The sequence below is a fragment of the Saccopteryx leptura genome, chromosome 12, assembly GCF_036850995.1.
Source record: "Saccopteryx leptura isolate mSacLep1 chromosome 12, mSacLep1_pri_phased_curated, whole genome shotgun sequence".
Lineage (NCBI taxonomy): Eukaryota > Metazoa > Chordata > Mammalia > Chiroptera > Emballonuridae > Saccopteryx > Saccopteryx leptura.
Genome location: NC_089514.1, coordinates 50,237,567 through 50,258,691, shown reverse-complemented (window position 1 = coordinate 50,258,691; position 21,125 = coordinate 50,237,567). Strand labels below are relative to the sequence as shown.

The 21,125-nt window shown below is 34.5% G+C and overlaps 1 protein-coding gene across 2 annotated transcripts in view; it reads left to right on the top strand.

Annotated features, from left to right (window-relative positions):
• HGF (hepatocyte growth factor) overlaps window positions 1–17,685 on the top strand; it is a 73,320-nt gene extending 55,635 nt beyond the window's left edge. For both annotated transcript variants that reach the window (XM_066353784.1, XM_066353783.1), the window contains exons 12-18: window positions 6,598–6,636; window positions 7,785–7,881; window positions 11,579–11,653; window positions 12,539–12,685; window positions 13,605–13,711; window positions 13,835–13,980; window positions 17,159–17,685. In XM_066353784.1, coding sequence (XP_066209881.1) covers window positions 6,598–6,636; window positions 7,785–7,881; window positions 11,579–11,653; window positions 12,539–12,685; window positions 13,605–13,711; window positions 13,835–13,980; window positions 17,159–17,335 — 788 coding nt within the window. In that variant the 3' untranslated portion in view covers window positions 17,336–17,685. The remainder of the gene's footprint in view (window positions 1–6,597; window positions 6,637–7,784; window positions 7,882–11,578; window positions 11,654–12,538; window positions 12,686–13,604; window positions 13,712–13,834; window positions 13,981–17,158) is intronic.
• Window positions 17,686–21,125: the final 3,440 nt, after the last annotated feature.

Below are 21,125 nucleotides of genomic sequence, written 5' to 3'. Positions count from 1 at the left end.
ACATCTGCACCCACTCACACAACTGTCTTCATCTCTCATCTAGACAAGGAGATGTTTTGCTGACCTTTTAAAGAAGATTTTCCGCCCTTAGAAGGTTCTCTTTTATAATCCAGAAGCAGTAATTGGCATGGTCTGACTGCTCTAGAAGATGGCTCTGTCTCCATCATCAATACCACCTGTTCAGCCTCTGAATGTGGCTCTCAGCAAAGGCCCCAACCACTAACTATCTGATGAACAGACCTGAGCTAGTGGGGTTTCTATCTTCTTCCCATTTTTTAGTCTAAGACTAAGAAGTGTGGGGCATTCTATCCACTTCTCTGAGCCCAAGATGATTTTGTTAATAGAGTATTAGTGTGTAAAATAAAAGATATATGTAAAGCACGTGTCTGAAATGCTTCACATAAAAGATCTCCTATATATCAATAAGAAAAATATTACTCAGGAGAATAATGTGGAAAATGAATGTTCAAGAATAAATATAGTTGTCTGACCTGTGGTGGCGCAGTGGATAAAGCGTTGACCTAGGATGCTGAGATCGCTGGTTTTAAACCCCAGGCTTGCTTGGTCAAGGCACATATGAGAAGCAACTATTATACTATCTATGAGTTGGTGCTTCTCACTCCTTCTCCCACCCCACACCTTTCTCTCTCTCTCCTCTCTCTCAAATCAATAAACAAAATCTTTAAAAAGAATAAATATAATTAATAAACAAATAAAAAGACATTAAAACTTAATAGTAAGAAAAATAAAATTATAAAAGCATAAGAAATAATTTCCTCTTATCAGGTTGGCAAATAAGAAAATAATTGTTAACACCCAATATCAGTGAGGGCCTGGGAATCAAGCTCTTCCAATACTCTGTTACTTTGTGAATTGGAAAGTTTATCCAGAAGTCGTACGGAGAAATGTATGATTTTCCAACCTCGATACTACTGACATCTTGTGCTGGATATATTTTGTGGGAGGCTGTCTAGTAGATTATAAGATGCTGTCTAGTGTCCCCAGGCTCTACTCACTAGATACCAGTAGTACAATTCTTCAGTCATGACAATCAAAACTATGTGCATTGCTAAACGTCCCCTTGGTGGGTGTGGGGGAATAACCCCATTGACAGCCACTAATGAAGAATAAGATATGTTGAAATGGAAATACATCTTCAACATGTTATCGAGTGAAAAAGCCTTATTATAAAACATTGCAGTAACAAGAGACCATTGTACTATACTATTGATACATATCTCACATCTCTGTTCATAGCAAACATCTTTAAGCACTTTATTGTTTAAAAAGACATACTTTTATAAGTTCAGTAAGAATCTGTTGTATTTTAAGAATGTTTTTCCTTTGTAACAAACCAGTAACAAGTACCTTGAAAACAACAGCAAAAGCATCTGCTTTAAAAAGGATTAGATTGAAGAAATCATGTTTGTTTTAAAACATGAAATATAAACACAAGTCTATATTTTTCTTAACATATATCAAATTAAGAGATAATTTCTCATCTTAAGTAGGAACTCTAGTCATATTTTATGAAATTTTAGTATAAAATGGCAAACTTTAAATATGTTAACCAAGTATTTCTACAATTAAGGCTTAAAAATTCCCAACTTATTTTTAATAAAGAATTTCTCTATAATAAATAAATATCTTATATGTTTACATAAGGCTATTTATGTTATTAGAGTTTATTTCATCAGCTATAATTATAGCCTTTCAGATTAATTAGTGTTTCACTGGTGGTTCTATTTTTCCCATATTATGGTTTGCATAGGTCCTGAAAATGTTCTTCTACACAGATGTCTGTCAAGTTTTAATGCTAAAATAAACAAGCAAACAAACCTACTTCTCTGGCACACAATTAAAAAAAAAACTTAAAGGATTAATTTTTTAAATTAGTTTTATGTCATGGAAACTTTTGGTGGAGTTGCTATCATTAAGAATAATAAAAACTAGCCTGACCAGGCAATGGCACAGTGGATAGAGCATCAGACTGGGACATGGAGGACCCAGGTTCGAAACCCTGAGGTTGCTGGCTTGAGTGCAGGCGCATCAGGTCTTAAGCACGGACTAACCCCCTTGAGCTCAGGGTCACTGGCTTGAGCATGGGATCATAGACATGACCCCATGGTTGCTGGCTTGAGCCCAAAGGTTGCTGGCTTCAACCCAAGTTGGGTAGCTTGAGCAAAGGGTCACTCACTCTGCTGTAGCCCCGGTCAAGGCACATATGAGAAAGCAATCACTGAACAACTAATAAGCTGCAACAAAGAATTGATGTTTCTCATCTCTCTCCCTTCCTGTCTGTCTGTCCCTTATCAGTCCCTCTCTCTGTCAAAAATTAAAAAAAAAGAATAATAAATACTAGTAGAATATCCAATGATCTAGAAAGAGGGAAGAAAGTCAATGATCTGGCTTTTTTTTTTTTGTTACTTTACTGATTTTATTTCTTTTATTTATTCATTTTAGAGAGGAGAGAGAGAGAGAGAGAGAGAGAGAGAGAGAGAGAGAGAGAGAGAGAGAGGAAGGGGGGAGGAGCAGGAAGCATCAACTCCCATATGTGTCTTGACCAGACAAGTGCAGGGGTTTAAACCATAGACCTCAGTGTTCCCAGGTTGATGCTCTATCTACTACGCCACCGCAGGTCAGGCCAATGATCTGACTTTTAAAACAGGTTCTAATGCTTTCCCTTTAGAATTCCTGATTTGTCAAAATCACAGTAGCTTAATTTTAGCACATAAAGTAAAATCTCCAGAATCTAATGGAACTGTGCTTTGATTAAAAACCTAGCTGACACAGAACTCTAATAATTTTATAGTTTTAAAATTTTTTTCAACTAATATTTTTAAACTAAAGTTGTATTGTGCTATTTAAAGACTTTGAGCTTTTGCTAGTATTTGATTAAACACTTGTAGATAACTCATTTTTATTTCAATGTATTCTGAACATTGATTTTAATAAGTATTTTTACACTGTAATTTTTTTCTAACAGATATTTATAGCCAGGATTTATTACATTTTACCATCGGTGAAAGGCTAATAAAGTTTATCTTTAGATTTGAGGTCTTATTTATTTAACTGCAGAGACTATATAAATCATTTTTGCACTATACATTTGTATTACAAAACATTTAAAAGTTTTTATTTAAAAAATGCTTTCAAATAGTATTTAACATATATTTTAAGATTATAAAATATGCAAAAATAAAACTAGAAATGTTTATATGTTTGTCTATACATATACACATTAAATATAATTTAAAAAAAACTTAAGTTTTAACAATTGAGAGTGTATCATGTCAGAGCTTTAACTCTGACTTCTGGGCAAAAATTTCAGCTCTATTATTGTATGTGCCTTGGGTAACTTGTTTACATCTCAGTTTGTATTTCTTTATTCATTTATTAACAGTTTTAAAATTAAGCTACTCTTGTATGCAAACCCTATACAAAGCTAGGTATACAATAATATAAACAATGTTTCTTACTTTTAAATAGTTTTTAGTGTAGAAAGGAGACATTTATGTAAATAATTGGAAATATAATAATTTCATAAATACATATTAATATTAAAATAAATAAAGAGGATAAGAACATAGATGTCTGTCTGGGTAAATATGTGTTGTTCATAAAGTTTTGAACCCGAGTTGAAAGTTTAAAAGTATATTAAAAGGGTTTTTTTTTTGTTTTCAGTAACAGTACATATTTGGGCCCTGAACAGTTGAGTCAGCAGTAGATGTTGGATGGTCTGTGGAAGTCCAGGGTTTGATTCCCAGTTAGGGCACACAGGAGAAGCAACCATCTGGTTCTATACCCCTCCCCCTTCTCTCTCTTCTTCTCTCTCTCTATCTCTATCTCTCCCTCTCTTTCTTCCTGCAGCCATGGCTTAAATTGGCCCCAGGCACTAATGATGGTTCCATGGCCTCACCTCAGTCATTAAAATAGCTTGATTACCGAGTAACAGAGCAGTGGCCCCAGATGGGCAGAGCATCACTTGGTAGAGGCTTGTTGGGTGGATCCCGGTCGGGGCACCTGCAGGGCACAGTCTATCTCTGACTCTCTGCCTCTCACTTAATAATAATAAAAATAATGTACATACTTGATTCTGAGGACATACACACATGCACACTTCCCGCTCTTCTAAAGATATAATGTTTATCATTGACATTTTCCTTCTTCAAAATATAAGTTGAATCAATACAAAATAAGTTTGTATCATATATTTCTTTCATATTTGAGTAGTGTGGTGACAATAGTGAGGAGAAGTAAAAGAGCAAAATTGAGAATAGTATTTGATGGTAAAATGTAAAAGGCCTAGAGAGCAGTTTTTCAAGGTATTGTTCAAAGCATTTGACAGAAAAATCTGTAATGCTTTTTAAAAATTAATAATCTAGCCTTCAACCCAGACTCTCCAGAAATCTTATTTAAAGTGGTATTTCAGTTTATTCTAAAGTGTGAGAAATATTGGCTTAGAAGAAACTATATATGTGTATATATATATTCTCAATTATTAATTAATTAATTAATTAATTAGTTTTGTGACAGAGTCAGAGAGAGAGACAGGATAGGGACGGACAGGAAGGGAGAGAGAGGAGAAGCACCAGTTCCTCACTGCGGCACCTTCGTTGCCCATCAACTGCTCCCTCACATGTGCCTTTACTGAGGGGGGGATGCTACAGTAGAGCGAAGGACCACCTGCTCAAGGCCACGACCCCGGGCTCAAGTTAGTGACCTTGGGCTTCAAGCCAGCAACCATGGGATCATGTCTATAATGTCACGCTCAAACCAGCGACCCAACACTCAAGCTGGTGAGCCCACGCTCAAGCCAGATGAAATCGGCTCAAGCCAACAACTTTGGGGCCTTGAAACTAGGTCCTTCATGTCTCAATTTGATGCTCTATCCACTGCACTATCGCCTGGTCAGATAATATAATATTAATATTAATACAGTCAGTCCTGGGTTATGAATGAGATAGGTTCTGTAAGTTTGTTCTGTAAGTTATTTTTGTATGTAATTTAGAACAAGTAGATTTACCTATTAATGCAACTTAGATATTTGTTTCAACATAGTATTTATTTTTAGCTTTCTGTGCATATAAATACTTAACATTTTCAAATCTACAAGACCTGAACTCATTGTAACCCAGGGACTGCTTATAATATACAATTAAAATTAATTATTAAAACCCACAATTTACTATATCTACTATATCTAAAAATTTAAATTTTTTAATTTTTTAAATATTTTAGTAAAGTACAATAACAAAGTAAATGCTATGTTGACCTATTAACTTGATGCTTAGAAATAGGAAACTTGATATGCAATTAATGATAGAATAAATAGTGTAGTTTTTCTCATCAGGACAATATAACAAATAAATACCTAGTTTTTTATTTTAGAATTTTTTAAGTAATTGACTTGAGTGGGAAAACCAATATCCTTGATGTTTTAATGACCCACAGTCAGCCTCAATCCTTATTTGGATTATAAACTAAAACTTTGACCTCACCTGACCCTAAGCAAAATCTTTTCCCAGGATAGCTAAAGGTAATGAGCAATGATGAAATTTATATGTTTGCTTTTATCTTTATTCATTTCAACTACCTCTATCTGGTAAATGAACTTAAGTAAAAACTCTTTACTCTTTAGCATGTATTAATTTAGTTGAGATTCCCCATAAATAACAATCAAGTTTGCATTTATTATAAAGGAACCCATATACCCTCATTCTTTTGTTACCAGTTTCTTTGAGCTCAGGGCATTTCCAGGGATTAACACTCAGCTGGGCCGAAATTAAACCCTGTGCCATCAGTTCTGAACAGGCAGACATTGAACTTCAATATGTGTCTGCTGCCTCACTTGTTACTGCATCAGCATTCTCATGTCCCAGCATCTCTCAAGCTTTTCTCTTTGTAGCAATTAAGCCCCAGTAAGGAAGTTATGAAAAAAGAGTAATTCTGAGGCCTTAGTTAGAACTAATTTCTAGTTTCTAGTGTTCTCTTTTTTCAATATTTTTGTACTACCATCAGGAAAAACCAATCTTTAAAATATCTTAGCAAAACAATTATATTCTGTTAACCCTTTTTTTTCCCATTAATGATGTGGGTTTCTAGCTCCTATAGTTCTTAAAGTTTTTTGAAGCATGTGAAGTTTCAGTTATCCTCAACCATATTTTTTTAAAGTAATTTTCAGAATAAATATAAATGGATCAAATGAAAGTAAATCAGTCTATCTATATGAATGGCCCAAGCAAGCAATAATAAGCATTAGTGTTCTTCAACGACATGTTCCTTGTGTCCAATGTTGGTCATCTTGGTAGAATGAGGCAGCTCCTTGATCCCAGTAGAAGAGCCTCCACAGCCATAAACAAGGCTTTCCTTACATCACCCACTACCAGGAGGCATGTACCTCCAATAAGGTCCAGTAAAAATGACACATAATTATATAAGAGTAGTGTTACATTTTATCTTTGAATAACATGTCAAGAATTTTAGCAAATTTTTCAGTTCATAGATACTTAAATTCAAAATATAGAATTGGTTCTAATAACAGAAATATGTATGTATATGTGAATTATGTATATGTGTATATACTTATTTTTACAGGTGAAGGTGATACCACACCTACAATAGTCAATTTAGACCGTAAGTAATATTTGTTATATTTGAATCTCTATGTGTTAGAAATAATGTCATTATTTTCTTCATAGGAAAATATCTTATCACTAAATTAACTTCCATCATAAAAATAAGTTAATTTAGTTTTATTTAAAACTTTTGGATGTGCATATGTAATGGGGTTACAAAGGAAACTGTATACTAAATATCAATCAAAATTAAATTTTATAAGAAAATACATTTAACTTTGTAAAAGCATTTATGTTGCTTTTAATTCTGGGCAAACTGTGTATATAAACCTTCATCCTCCTTTTAAGTTACACAAAGATGCAAAAATCGGAAAGAAAGAACCCAAAAGTTTGGAAACTTACACAGTGTCTCTGTCCTGCTGTACCTTTAAAACTCTTTGAATCTTCTACAAAACAGAAGATGACACAACGTGAGAGTTTCAGTTATTCCTCAGTTTTAGAAAATCTGCTGAGAGCTACTTGTTTTTAATTTTTACATATTTCTTAGGCCACTTGTGTCCCAGGCTGAAGAAGGTATTTGGAAGTCAATTTCATACCATAAGGCAAGGAAGACAAAGGAGGGTCAGGAAAAAGTTTACTTCAAAGAATTCTGTATTATGTCCTTTGGATATAATGATTTAAAATTAATAATTATGTCATTTGGATAAAGTTTCAATAAATAGAGAGTTGGTAACCTGGTTCAAAATGGCCCTGCATTCTTACTTTATAATTTCAGAAGTAATAAGCCCAATATAGTTTCTTATTTGTTTGTTTTACTCAGGCTATTGATTTCTATTGACATTTAGAAATAACCACTATAAATGACATTGTTTCATTTTATGTTGAGGTTGGTGAGGAAAATAGTTACTAATAGACCTGAAGAACTTGTACTTAGTGCTGGGTGAGGAAAGGCACTGTCACTATCATGGCAATGTTGTCGACCTTGAATTGATTAGTTTTTTGCATTGCTCATCTACTAAGATGAGGATGGCAGACATTTTGGACCTGATTTGGCACTGTAGTCATAATACTTTTTTTCCTGAAAAAATGTTCTTCTGACACAATTACAGTAGTTATATTTGTTTAGTTACTATTGCATTTAAGGAAGCTGAGAGGCATAGTATTTAACAATGTTTGTCATAATATTATGTTTGGTTTTTTTTTTAGATCCTGTAATATCTTGTGCCAAAACAAAACAATTGAGAGTTGTAAATGGAATTCCAACACGAACAAATGTAGGATGGATGGTTAGTTTGAAATACAGGTAATTGTTAATGGATATAATTTATATATATTTGGCTTATTTGCAAAAGGTCTATTCCGAGAAGTCTGGTCATATGTGGTCATGCAGGTTGTGCCCTCCACATGAGCATTCGTGTGACAGGAGCTCAGGAGGGGACTAAGGACATTCTGCTTGCCAAACAGCCCTAGATTTTACCATTTGGGCCTCCAGAGAGTGTGTCTTTTTAAATGTTCGCAAAGGTCCCGTATGTGTTGGCACTGTCCCTAATTACAAGTGAGTGACACTTCAGTTCTGATTAAGCCAAAAACAACTACACAGACAACTTACTTATACCTTGATATCACCAGACTAGTTATAATGTGTATATTATAAAATATCCTAATCTAACCTTTTGAGTTTATTTCCTAACATGCCTATGCATAATTACATCAGAAATTTTATATTTCTTTAAAATTTTTGATTTGTTATTGTCATGCTAATGAGAACAGCAATAATTTTAAATTCTAGAACACTTTACCATTAAGAAAAATGGTAACAGGCCCTGGCCGGTTGGCTCAGTGGTAGAGCGTTGACCTGGCGTGCAGAAGTCCCAGGTTCGATTCCCGGCCAGGGCACACAGGAGAAGCGCCCATCTGCTTCTCCACCCCTCCCCCTCTCCTTCCTCTCTGTCTCTCTCTTCCCCTCCCGCAGCTGAGACTCCATTGGAGCAAAGATGGCCCGGGCGCTGGGGATGGCTCCTTGGCCTCTACCCCAGGTGCTAGAGTGGCTCTGGTCGCAACAGAGCGATGCCCCGGAGGGGCAGAGCATCGCTCCCTGGTGGGCAGAGCGTCGCCCCTGGTGGGCTAGCAGGGTGGATCCCAGTCGGGCGCATGGGGGAGTCTGTCTGACTGTCTCTCCCCATTTCCAGATTCAGAAAAATAAAAAAATTAAAAAAAAAGAAAAATGGTAACAAACATTAGTGATGGTTAACTAGTCCTGCTACTATAATATTTGCTGTAGACTAGAAATTCTTGACACGTCTATGTCTTAATGCTCTTGAGCAAGGGTCCCCAAACTACAGCCCGTGGGCTGCATGCAGCCCCCTGAGGCCATTTATCCAGCCCCCGCCGCACTTCTGTAAGGGGCACCTCTTTCACTGGTGGTCAGTGAGAGGAGTACTCCTGGAGTACTGTTTGTGGCGGTGCTGCAAAGCGTGGCATCGCTCATGTACAGTACTACTTCCGGTGATGCGGGATGCACACTTCACGGCTCCGGAAGCGCATCATATCACTTGTTACAGCTAGCAGTGACAAATATGGAACCGAACATTGACCATCTCATTAGCCAAAAGCAGGCCCATAGTCCCCATTGAAATACTGGTCAGTTTGTTGATTTAAATTTATTTGTTCTTTATTTTAAATATTGTATTTGTTCCCGTTTTGTTTTTTTACTTTAAAATAAGATATGTACAGTGTGCATAGGAATTTGTTCATAGATTTTTTATAGTCCGGCCCTCCAACGGTCTGAGGGACAGTGAACTGGCCCCCTGTGTAAAAAGTTTGGGGACCCCTGCTCTTGAGAATGAATGGAATATTCTGTTAAATCGCTTTGCAAAATATAGTGTTATACAAAAATTAAGCTTAGTAATTGTGTTATATTGAGCTTAACCAGGTGGTGGCACAGTGGATAGAGCATCAGCCTGGGATGCTGAGGACCCAGGTTCAAAACCCTGAGGTTACCAGCTTGAGTGTGGGCTCATCTGGCTTGAGCGCTGTCTCACCAGCTTGAACCCAACTTTGCTGGCTTGAGCAAGGAGCCACTGGTCAGCTGGAGCCCCCTGGTCAAGGCACACATGAAAAAGCAATCAATGAACAGCTAAAGTGCCATAACAAGTTGATGACTGTCATCTCTTTCCCTTTCTGTCTGTCACTGTCTGTCCCCCCACCCTGCTAAAAAAAAAAAGTTTAATATTGAAAATGAGAGTTACTTTAAAATCCAATTTAAAATTTTTATATGCTACATATTTTATACCATGTGGTAGTTAGAATATTAAAATATTTTTGTCAATGTCTGTATCTACTGAAACCTCATCACACACATACCTCAAAATGTACCTGAAATCTGCCCACAGTTATACTGTATTTCCCCTCCAAGGCTTGGTGTTGTTTTCCCCATTGCATGTTGTAGCTTTCTTCCTCCATATTTTGTGTTTGGAAAATCCTTCTCATTCTTCAAATACTTACTTGAATATTTCTTCTTTTGTAAAACTCTCTCTGTTCCTTTAACTCTAACCTCATAGAATAGGGGAGAAAAGTATATCTTTTACTGCAATTAAATCATAGTCATATTAAAGTACAGTAGAAACAACTTGAAACTGAAGCTCTTTTATGAATAAGCCAATTATTAGCAGTCTTTTGATATATACCAGATAGAAGATGGCCTAAAGTTTTCTTCTAGTATGTCTTCCTTTCTAGGAGTAAATGATAAACTTCTATAAATATGTATGCTGATAATTATAGTGTAGGGTCCTATGTGTGTACTACTTGAGTGGAATTGTGAAACTCACCAGCATATTAAAGCTAATTGTGCAATATGAAGACTTAATGAAGACTATAAAATTTAATGAAGGCTATAAAAATGTTTCAAAAATCCACATCTCTAAATTAATTAGTGATTCTTAAACAAATCTCATAACTCCAAAAAAAAGTGATATGTACCTCTAAATTTATTACTAATAGGACATACAAGGATACTCTTTTGGAAGTTTCCATGGAGAAGCAGGTGAAACTGTTTTTCATTAGCTCAGAGTACTATAAACTTTTAGGAAAAAAAAAAGTTTTTTCTTTTAAATCCAAGTTCTCAGTAACAACAGCTGTTTAGTTATTCTTCCAAAGCACATACTGAGAAGAACAGACATAAAAACGATATATACTCTTATCCTCCTGTGTGGTACAGGCCGTAAATAACCATGGTCTTAGGCTGGGAATCTTCTTCTATTACTCTCTCAAGCACTGAACATCTGTATGCTTTGGATGTGTCAATTGTGAAAAGTACTTTTTTTTATTTCCCTGGCAAAAATAATGGATTTACAGATTTTGCATATCACCAAATAAATGTACTAGTATTTATTATTCTCTAGAATTGTCCTATTTTGTAGATAATATATCTTGCAAAATTGTTTTAATTTTATAAATGAAATGTTATGTTGCTAGTCTTAAGCTGAACAAAGAAATTTACTCAAACTCTATTATATTCTAAGTTAACATATCAGAACTAAGTGTCAATGAAAGAAGGAAATAGTGTACAAGTTGTATATATTAGTACTGCCACATGGTTTTTAGAGTTGAAATAAAAGCTTAAATTTGCATTTTTCATAAGCAAACACTGAATAGGTCTATGTGGTTTTTGTTGTCATATTTTTGTTCATTCTAATTATTCTTTGTTGCACATACTTTCTCTCGCAAGGAACAAATCTTGGTATATAGTGATAGGGTTCCTCATACGAAAACAAAGATGATTTCATAGAATTGTAATCACATTATGGAAAAGAGTACTAATGCTACAATCACCAAATACTATTTTTCTGATAAAAGGAGTACTCATTTAAATCTAGTTGGGTTAATTTCTACATTTTTTTCTCAAATGCATTTATTTCTCACACATCGCCATAGGTTTTACATTAATTGGCAGCCAACTTTCTCGCACAGATGTTACTTGTTTCTCTTTCTCTTTCTCATAGAAATAAACATATCTGTGGAGGATCACTGATAAAGGAAAGTTGGATTCTTACTGCAAGACAGTGTTTCCCTTCTCGGTAAAGTGTTTCTAAAACTAATTATTTATTTGATCATCTAAAAATATGTATGGCTTCCACTTGGCTTTTAGGCTTAGTTTGTGTATTTATTTAACAGAGATTCACCAGCATGCAGTGAACAAACTAAATTTTTTTTTTTTAGATTTAGCTAAAAAAAAAGGCTTTCTTTGACTTAACGGATATTTATATACTGTACTGGGCACTATTACTATTCACTTTTTCCCATTGGTGTTACTCTCATTTGGGAAAAATATTTGCTGGAATTATGTAAATAATTTTATCCCAACTTCTCATACTCTATATTTCTAGATAGAAGTTTTTGTTTTGTTTTTCTTTTTTATTAAATTATTGAGATGATGTTAGTGAATTATCAAAAACTTTCTATTTTCAGTTCACGTTCTTCTGTAGAGCTAGCCTCAGAGTCATCTTGGGACTAGTTTTCAGTGAAAGGAAATGATATGGAGGCAGCATCTGTAAGCTAACTTCCTGATTCTCATCAAGGTCTCTCTGAATTTCTTAGTATAAACCTTCAACTCCTATTATTAAACCAAACATATACACAGCTGAGATAAAAAGGAAGCTTTGTAGTAAAATTAAAATTCATGTAACATGTTTTACCTGAAAAAATTTTCTCTCTAGCAAGCATAATCAAATTTCTTTTGAAATAGCCATTGAGTTTTCATAATTTAAAGGTTCTTTCTGCTTATGTGTACTTGTAGAAGTCATAATTTTACATAAGAAATGTGTTACTCTTTATTGTACTTTGAGTCAGATTTGAAATGTAGGTGATTTTTCTGCCCATAAACTAAAATAACAATACATATGAGTAATATTACACAATTTAAAGTTATATATTATGCTTTTGTTTTGTTTTTTTTTACTTAGAAACAAAGACTTGAAAGACTATGAAGTTTGGCTTGGGATTCATGACGTCCATGGAAGAGGAGATGAGAAGCACAAACAGGTTCTGAATGTGTCCCAGGTTGTATACGGGCCGGAAGGATCAGATCTGGTATTACTGAAGCTTTCTAGGTTAGTTCTTTTGGAAGGTTTTGTATTTTTAATTTAGACTGGGATTGTTGAAGCTCTTTCTGCTATGTGGCTATTCTTTCTCTCTCATGTAGATTTATTATAACAACAAATGTCACATGGTATGTGTGTGTGTGTGTGCGCGCGCGCAAGCGCATATACGCACACACTGAAGCATTTTCAAAATTTTCAAAAATGAAGAAGTGAAATTGGGCCAGAAGTCTGATTTGCTTACTCTAAAACCAAAGCTTAGTGAGCAGTTAATTATTTGATAACTTTAACAGGTAAAAAATTGATTTACAAAAAAGCGGTGCCCATTTACTCTTGTGTGTGTGTGTGTGTGTGTGTGTGTGTGGATTTTTCTGAAGTGGGAAACTGGGAGGCAGTCAGACAGACACCCTCATGTGCCCCACTGGGATCCACCTGGCATGCCCACCAGGGGGTAGCTCTGCCCATCTGGGGCGTCATTCTGCCACAATCAGAGCCATTCTAGCGCCTGAGGCAGAGGCCACAGAGCCATCCTCAGCGCCCGGGCCAACTTTGCTCCAATAGAGCTTTGGCTGCAGGAGGGGAAGAGAGAGACAGAGAGGAAGGAGGGGGAAGGGTGGAGAAGCAGATGGGCACTTCTCCTGTGTGCCCTGGCCGGGAATCAAACCAGGAACTCCTGCACGTCAGGCCAATGCTCTACCACTGAGCCAACCGGCCAGAGCCCATTTACTCTTAAATATTAGCAAAAAACTCATTTCTCTACCACCCACTGCAGATTGCTACATTATATATTAAAAATTCCTTTTTTTTCTTCTTTAAAAATGTGGCTTTTTATTCTCTTTAAAATCATATTAAATATTAACACTACATTTCAATATGGTAATTTTGCATTGAATCCAATCAATAGTACTACCATTATATTTTTTCATTTCAGACCTGCTGTCCTGGATAATTTTGTTAGTACAATTGATTTACCTAATTATGGATGTACAATACCTGAGAAAACCACTTGCAGTGTTTATGGCTGGGGCTATACTGGATGTAAGCTATTTTTAAAAAGATAAGACAATATCACATTATATTTTATTTAAAAATTGTATTTGTTTCTTTTTTTTCCCCACCTTCCCTGTGCTTATTAACTATACATATTTTGAACTATTCTAGTGATCAACTTTGATGGTCTGTTACGAGTAGCCCATCTCTATATCTTGGGGAATGAGAAATGCAGCCAATATCATCAAGGGAAGGTGACTCTGAATGAATCTGAAATATGTGCTGGAGCTGAAAATATTGGAACAGGACCATGTGAGGTAAAAAAGGAGGTTTTTAAATAAGGCATATGGGATGAATAGCATAGTTTCTTGTGTTTATTTATTTTTTTGTCTATTTTACTCTAATGAAAATCATTGTATACCAATATATTCTGAGAGAGAGAGAAATTGGGAAAGATAACTCTATATTATTCTTGTATATTTCTTTTAACTAAGTAGTGAGACCATCTATATTTCATTAGCAGTAAACTATGATGACATTTGTCTTTCATAAAAAACAACCAACCAAAAGAATCAATAAATTTATAGAGCCAAAACTCTAAAAGAAGCTATTCTAATTAGAGGTATCCAACAGGAGTTTGATATAATAGCTTTAATTTTTCTAATGTTTTTCTAAATTTATCTGATCCTTCCAATTTTCCCTAAATGAACTATACTAATAATTTATTAAGAGGCACCTGCCTAGTTTTAAACTTTTAAATGTGGTTTTGGTTAAGCCAGTGTGTGTGTGTGCTAGCAAATTCTATTTTAAAAAACCAAAAGATACTTGAAGAGAAGATATACACTGCTCACAAAAATTAGGGGATCAGGGAACGTGCAGATACTCTGGTACTTTCAGCCTTTTGTACAGTGCATTTTGACCAATGAAATGAAAGTTGGTTTGCTTGCATTCATTTGCATAACTGAACAACTTTCTTTGACTTGTTGTTTGCTTTTCTGATGTTCTTGTTTAATAAAAAAAAAATCAAATTCTTCTTTTATTTATGGCTTCATATTCATCTTGAAATATCCCCTAACTTTTGTGAGCAGTGTACTTTAAGAGCTTGGACACTGTAACTCGTTAGGCAACTCTTCTTTCAACTTGGCAGTGTTCCTGTCCCTGTTTTACATAGACCAGCTGTTAAACTGTTATTTTAGATGTATTTTGAATGAAAGAGACACACTCTCCAAGCCTGGGAGCCGTGGGACTGTAGAATTTGTTTATTGCAAAGCATAGAATGAATTCAGTAATAGTGAAATGTCTTTTGACATGTAGGATATGCCCCAAGTATGAAGCATTAATATGTATAGAAATGTGTGTGTTATATATATTGCTCTGAGTTTTTTTCCTGAAAAGAAAATGTTTACTAAGTTAAAGATTTTTAGAACTGCTTAAAATCATATGGTTAGATACAGATTATGTGTTTATAACCACTTTTAATTTTGTTTTTCTAGTAAATCAGTATTATTGTGTTCATTGTAAATAATAATCTGCTAAGAGAAACAAATTTTCCCTCCCTCCCTCCCTCTTTCTTTCTCTCTCTCTCTCCCTTCCTTCCTTCCTTCCTTCCTTCCTTCCTTCCTTCCTTCCTTCCTTCCTTCCTTCCTTCCTTCCTCTCTCTCTCTCTCTCTCTCTCTTTCTTTCTTTTCTTTCTCTTTATTCTTTTTCTTGCCCTAAGAGCCCTGTTAGCATCAAGTGTGAGCTAGATCCACTATTTGTGATCATTTAGGAAGCTATGCACTTACCGCAGCCCTACTGCCATTGCCAAAAATGCTTTGACAACTGCTCTCCAGGAGTAGCCTGTACTCTGGCTTACCACCTATGTATTCTTAGATTCCTAACATTGGCATGAAGTATTTATTACATTATCACATACTTATTATTTTATTCATGTAGACAAGATGACTTCAAATTGATTCTACCACTTCTCAAAAATGTATTTATTCTCCAGAATATATTTTTTGACGTTATTTTTTTAAAAGGGCAATAAAATTACTGAAACCACTGAAATCTAAATACTTAAAAAATAAATTTCCCAAATGTTTGCATAGTAGCAATAGCATCACATTTAATAAAAGTTTCCCAAAGTGAATTGCTTTGAAGAGTCATATCAGTAATTACTGGTGCTTTTATTTAAAAATCAAACTTATCAACGCATGTGCCATAATTTATATGAAGTCTTGTAGAATAAACTATTTTTCTTTATTGTTTTACATTATACTTTATTCCTGCTTTGATTTTCCTCATCAAAGAATGTTGATAGCTCTCTTCTTTCCACTTGTATTAAAGAACTAGATTTTGTAGTAGTTTAGTTTTATTTTATCACATCACTGTTATGATGGAATTAAAATAATCCCAAACACTCAAAAGCCAGTCTGCACTATTTTAGGAGGCTACATGGTGCATGAAAATGATGCAACACATTTGTAATGATTATATACAACAATATATAACAAGGTTACTATACAAAAAATGCCATAAAATCACAGGGTTTTTTTTTCACAATGAGGGGCATAAAATATAAATATGGGAGTTATGACACAGGTTACAACACAGTTCCATTCCTATGACAGTTATGTAACCTGGATTTTGGTGTAAGACAAAATACACCCTAGCCTAAGTCACTTACCTATCCTAACACAGTTGTAAAATCATAATCTAGAACATAAAACACAACTAAGCCACAGGAAAAGGAAAGGGACATAATATAATGTACTGTACACTGTACTGTATTAACAGAAAAATGACAAAAAAAAAGGAGTATAAAAAAACGATTCTAACAGTGTAAACCAAAACAATCATGTCTCAATTTTTTTTAAGTGTTTATGGGAGTGAGCATGATAAACCTGAAATGTTGTATGTCGAGTTTGTCGTAACCCGAGGACCCCCATATAACTATATTAATTAACTACTACTGCCAACAGCAAGTGCAAAAACATTCCTCCTTTACCTGGAAAAGTTATTTTAACAGTAAATGGAATTATTTTTATCAACTGACATGTTTTTATTTCATTTGTTAAGACCATATTAAAGGTAGGATTGGAGTAAGGAAAGAACAAGACCAGAAATAAGAGAAAATTTAATGCAGTTTAATTATTAAACCTGTATGATTACAGGTGGGTTTTCTTTATACTTGGAGTTTTCTACATTTTCCAAATTTTCTATATTAAACATACTTTGAACATCAGATGAGAATCAAAATAAATATAAAATCTACCCTCTTAAGTAGCTGTCAGTGGGTATGTGTTAGTATCCATTCAAAAAAGGCAACTTTCCCCTTTTCTCAGTCTTGCTTGGTTAAGTCAATGAAAAGCTAACCAATGGTATATTTGAGTTGCAATTATTCTCTTTTTAAATATATGTACCTTTGAGACACCAATCTATATGAAAAATATTAATTAGTTATTTATTTTTATTTGTAAAATAATAATTTGTTGTTGCATGTCTTTTCCCTAGGGGGATTATGGTGGCCCACTTGTTTGTGAACAACATAAAATGAGAATGGTTCTTGGTGTCATTGTTCCTGGTCGTGGATGTGCCATTGCAAATCGACCTGGTATTTTTGTCCGAGTAGCATATTATGCAAAATGGATACATAAAATTATATTAACTTATAAGGTACCACAGTTGTAGCTGATGTAACTGTGTCTGAAGCTTCGTCAATACATCTGTCTTTTACATGAAGATTCAGAGAACATGAAATTATAATGTCACTTAAAACAATTTTAAAACAACTACTTGAGTGTCATGTTTGTTAAGATACTCATTAATATTTATACGTGTTTTCTGTTGTTTTGTTCATCAGTGTTATTTTGTAAATGTTGAAGTGAATTAAGGTACATGTAAGTGTAGTAACATATCTCCTGAAGATACTTGAATGGATTTAAAAAATACAAAGGTATAATTGCTGGATGATAAATGATTTAATGGAAAAGTCAATTAATCTCTCTACACTGCTTTTCAATGTTAGTTTCTTTTTTTTTTTTTTTGTATTTTTCTGAAGCTGGAAATGGGGAGACAGTCAGACAGACTCCCACATGCACCCAACCGGGATCCACCCGGCACGCCCACCAGGGGACGATGCTCTGCCCATCTGGGGCATCACTCTGTTGCTATCAGAGCCATTCTAGCGCCTGAGGCAGAGGTCACAGAGCCATCCCCAGTGCCCGGGCAAACCTTGCTCCAATGGAGCTTTGGCTGCGGGAAGGGAAGAGAGAGAAAGAGAGGAAGGAGAGGGGGAGGGGTGGAGAAGCAGATGGGTGCTTCTCCTGTGTGCTCTGGCCAGGAATCAAACCTGGGACTCCTGCACGCCAGGCTGATGCTCTACCACTGAGCCAACCAGCCAGGGCCTAGTTTCTAATTCTTAAAGGGAAGAGGGTAATATGTGTATCAGTATCATTTCTTTCCTCCAAATTTAGGGCCACTATTTAATGCAAAACATTTTTAGATTTATTTTCCTAAATTTTTTTAAAATTATTAGATAAATTGAAATGTAAATGTATTTTGGTCTTTAAAATGTACTTAAGTTCACTTGCTGGGGTTGGCTTCAAGCTTACCCTCTTTAATTTTTAAAAATTATTTCAGAGGAAAATTTCCATGTCTCCAAAGACTTGCAAATAGTTCCTTTTCAAAATATGTTTTCAAGTACATATTGAAGAAAAAAATAAAAATATATTTTTTCCACCTAGAATTCTTTTAGCCTAATAAAACTTTATTACAGTAAAGGAAAAAATGAAATAAAATGACTTGTCTAAACTCTGTATTCAATTCATTTTTAAAAAGTAGAGTTGAATCTGCTGAAAGAGATATTTTATCAAGATATCTTCATTTTATCTTACTTCATTTTACATAGATCTTTCTTTATGCCATGGGACATATCCATTCAAATTTTATGTTCTGTATGATTATAACTAAATTATAATATTACTGTGTTGTGATTAGCTAATTGTAAAGAAATGAGATAAAGAATAATAGGATAGTTTCTGAATTTCTACAAAATCTTCTTCTACAAAAGATCTTTAAAAACAATTATTTGAAAGATTCAAATTCATATTTGAATGATTCAAATCCACTTATTCAATTTAGTTTCTCTAGAATGATCTTTATTTAGGCCAAAGATTTTATTAAAGGGTAAAAACAACACCACCAAGAAACTATCAGATACGGTGTACAAACAAGTTCTCCCTTTGGAAACTTTCCTTTGTAATAGGAGAAGATATGTGGAATAGATAATAAAAGCCAGATGAGCAATATTTGTGTTGTTTTAGGTGGTAGGACAGGGTATGATCATGTCTTTTTCTCTAGTGAAAAATACTATTGCCAGGGCATTCTTTTCTTAAGAAACTACAAAAATTAAAAATCTAGTTTATCCAAAAATTCATTAAACTTTGAGTCATGGACAAAACTGTCTTTTAAATTAGAAGTTTTCAATGCTATTTTTGTTTTGGCTGTTTGAATAATGGTTATATGTTGTTGTAATTATGGACATTTTCTTATGTCTACCAGGAATAGTTATGTAAAATTAAAATATTTGTCATAATGCCTCTGCTGTGCAGAAGGGATGATAATTCTTTTGTATACTTCTTTAATTTTATTGTAAAATATGTAATGACTTTTACCTGTTTACTGTGGGCAGGTCCTCAGTAGCATGGTGTATATTGAATCAGTCTCTAGTATTAACAGGCTTTTCCTTGCTAACTTAGTGTTTCAAACTGGGCAATGTGAGACACTGGAAGGCAAGAATAATAATAATAATGATATGTGATAGCAAAATTGTATTTCACTTATTCCTGTGAATATTTCCTGTTGGTACCAATGGTACTGTACAAAGTGAATGTTATAGCCACAACATTCTCTGGGGGGGGAGGGACCACTGTCAAGTGAAAAAAATGCTGTCAGGCATTCTCTTGTTTTGAAACATAATTTTTTTAAAGAAATACTGGTTTTGCAAAATAGAGATCATGATGTAAATAATTCTAATAAACTCTCATACTAAAAACTTTAAATTGATTTACTGAAGTACCAAAATTGACTGCTTTCATAAAATTATACCCTTATATATAGACAAACTCACTCGAAAATTAATTTGATTTGAATAAAAAGACATAGTCTTTGTGTGAATAAATTACTTTTTACAAAAAAGTCCAATTGAAAGTTTCCTTTCAGTGTTCAACTAAGTTCTGAATTGAGAATTGACTAATATAAACACACACACACACAAAAATTCTCTGGACCTTATATGTCTTGACAGTGTAATTTTATGTAGGTTAATTTCCATTTGCACAGAAAGTTTCTGTTCTTAGGAACTGAAAGGGGAATACTGTGGGTGTTATGACCGCTTGTGTTGTGAGTAAACAGGAAATTGATAAGCTGCCTACTCCGTGCTGTAGCAGGATGCTTACCCAGAAAGGGAACACTGTGCTTATGACTTGTATATGAAGTTTCTGTAGTTAATAAAGTTGTTATTTTTATAACCTTGATTATATTATTATTATTATTAATAAAATATTTTACAAAATCCTCCCTTTGTCTTATTATAATTATATATATGGTTGTATTTGAATATGCTCTAGGGGTTTAATGCAGAAAACAATAATGATTTTCTTGACAGAAATAACATACAATTTGTTGCAAGAAATGTCATAGAACTAAGACAAAAGTTGTTGTTTTATTCCAACTGCTATCCATGGCAATATCAGATATTGATAGTGATCTGGTAAAGAAACTTAATGTCTTCAATAACCATTAATCTCTATGGACTTCAAATTCCCCCACTGTGAAATATAGTCATTCTTCACATTTTCTAGAATGGTGCTATGATGTAATTTGCTAATATACAAAATATTTTGTCATAAACCAGGGGTAGTCAACCTTTTTATAACTACCACCCACTTTTTTTTTTTTTTTTACAGAGACAGAGAGAGTCAGAGAGAGGGATAGACAGGGACAGACAGACAGGAACGAAGAGATGAGAAGCATCAATCATTAGTTTTTCATTGCGCATTGCAACACCTTAGTTGTTCATTGATTGCTTTCTCATATGTGTCTTGACCTCGGCCTTCAGCAGACCCAGTAACCCCTTGCTTGAGCCAGTGACCTTGGGTTCAAGCTGGTGAGGTTTGCTCAAACCAGATGAGCCCGTGCTCAAGCTGGCAACCTCAGGGTCTCGAACCTGGGTCTTCCGCATCCCAGTTCGATGCTCTATCCACTGAGCCACCGCCTGGTCAGGCCTACTGCCCACTTTTGTATCTCTATTAGTAGTAAAATTTTCTAACAGCCCACTGGTTCCACAGTAATGGTGATTTATAAAGTAGGGAAGTAACTTTATTTTATAAAATTTTTAAAGCTCTGCTGTAACTCTTTACAGCAAGTTAAAGCATATAATAATAATAATTACTTACCAAGTACTTTATGTCAGATTTTT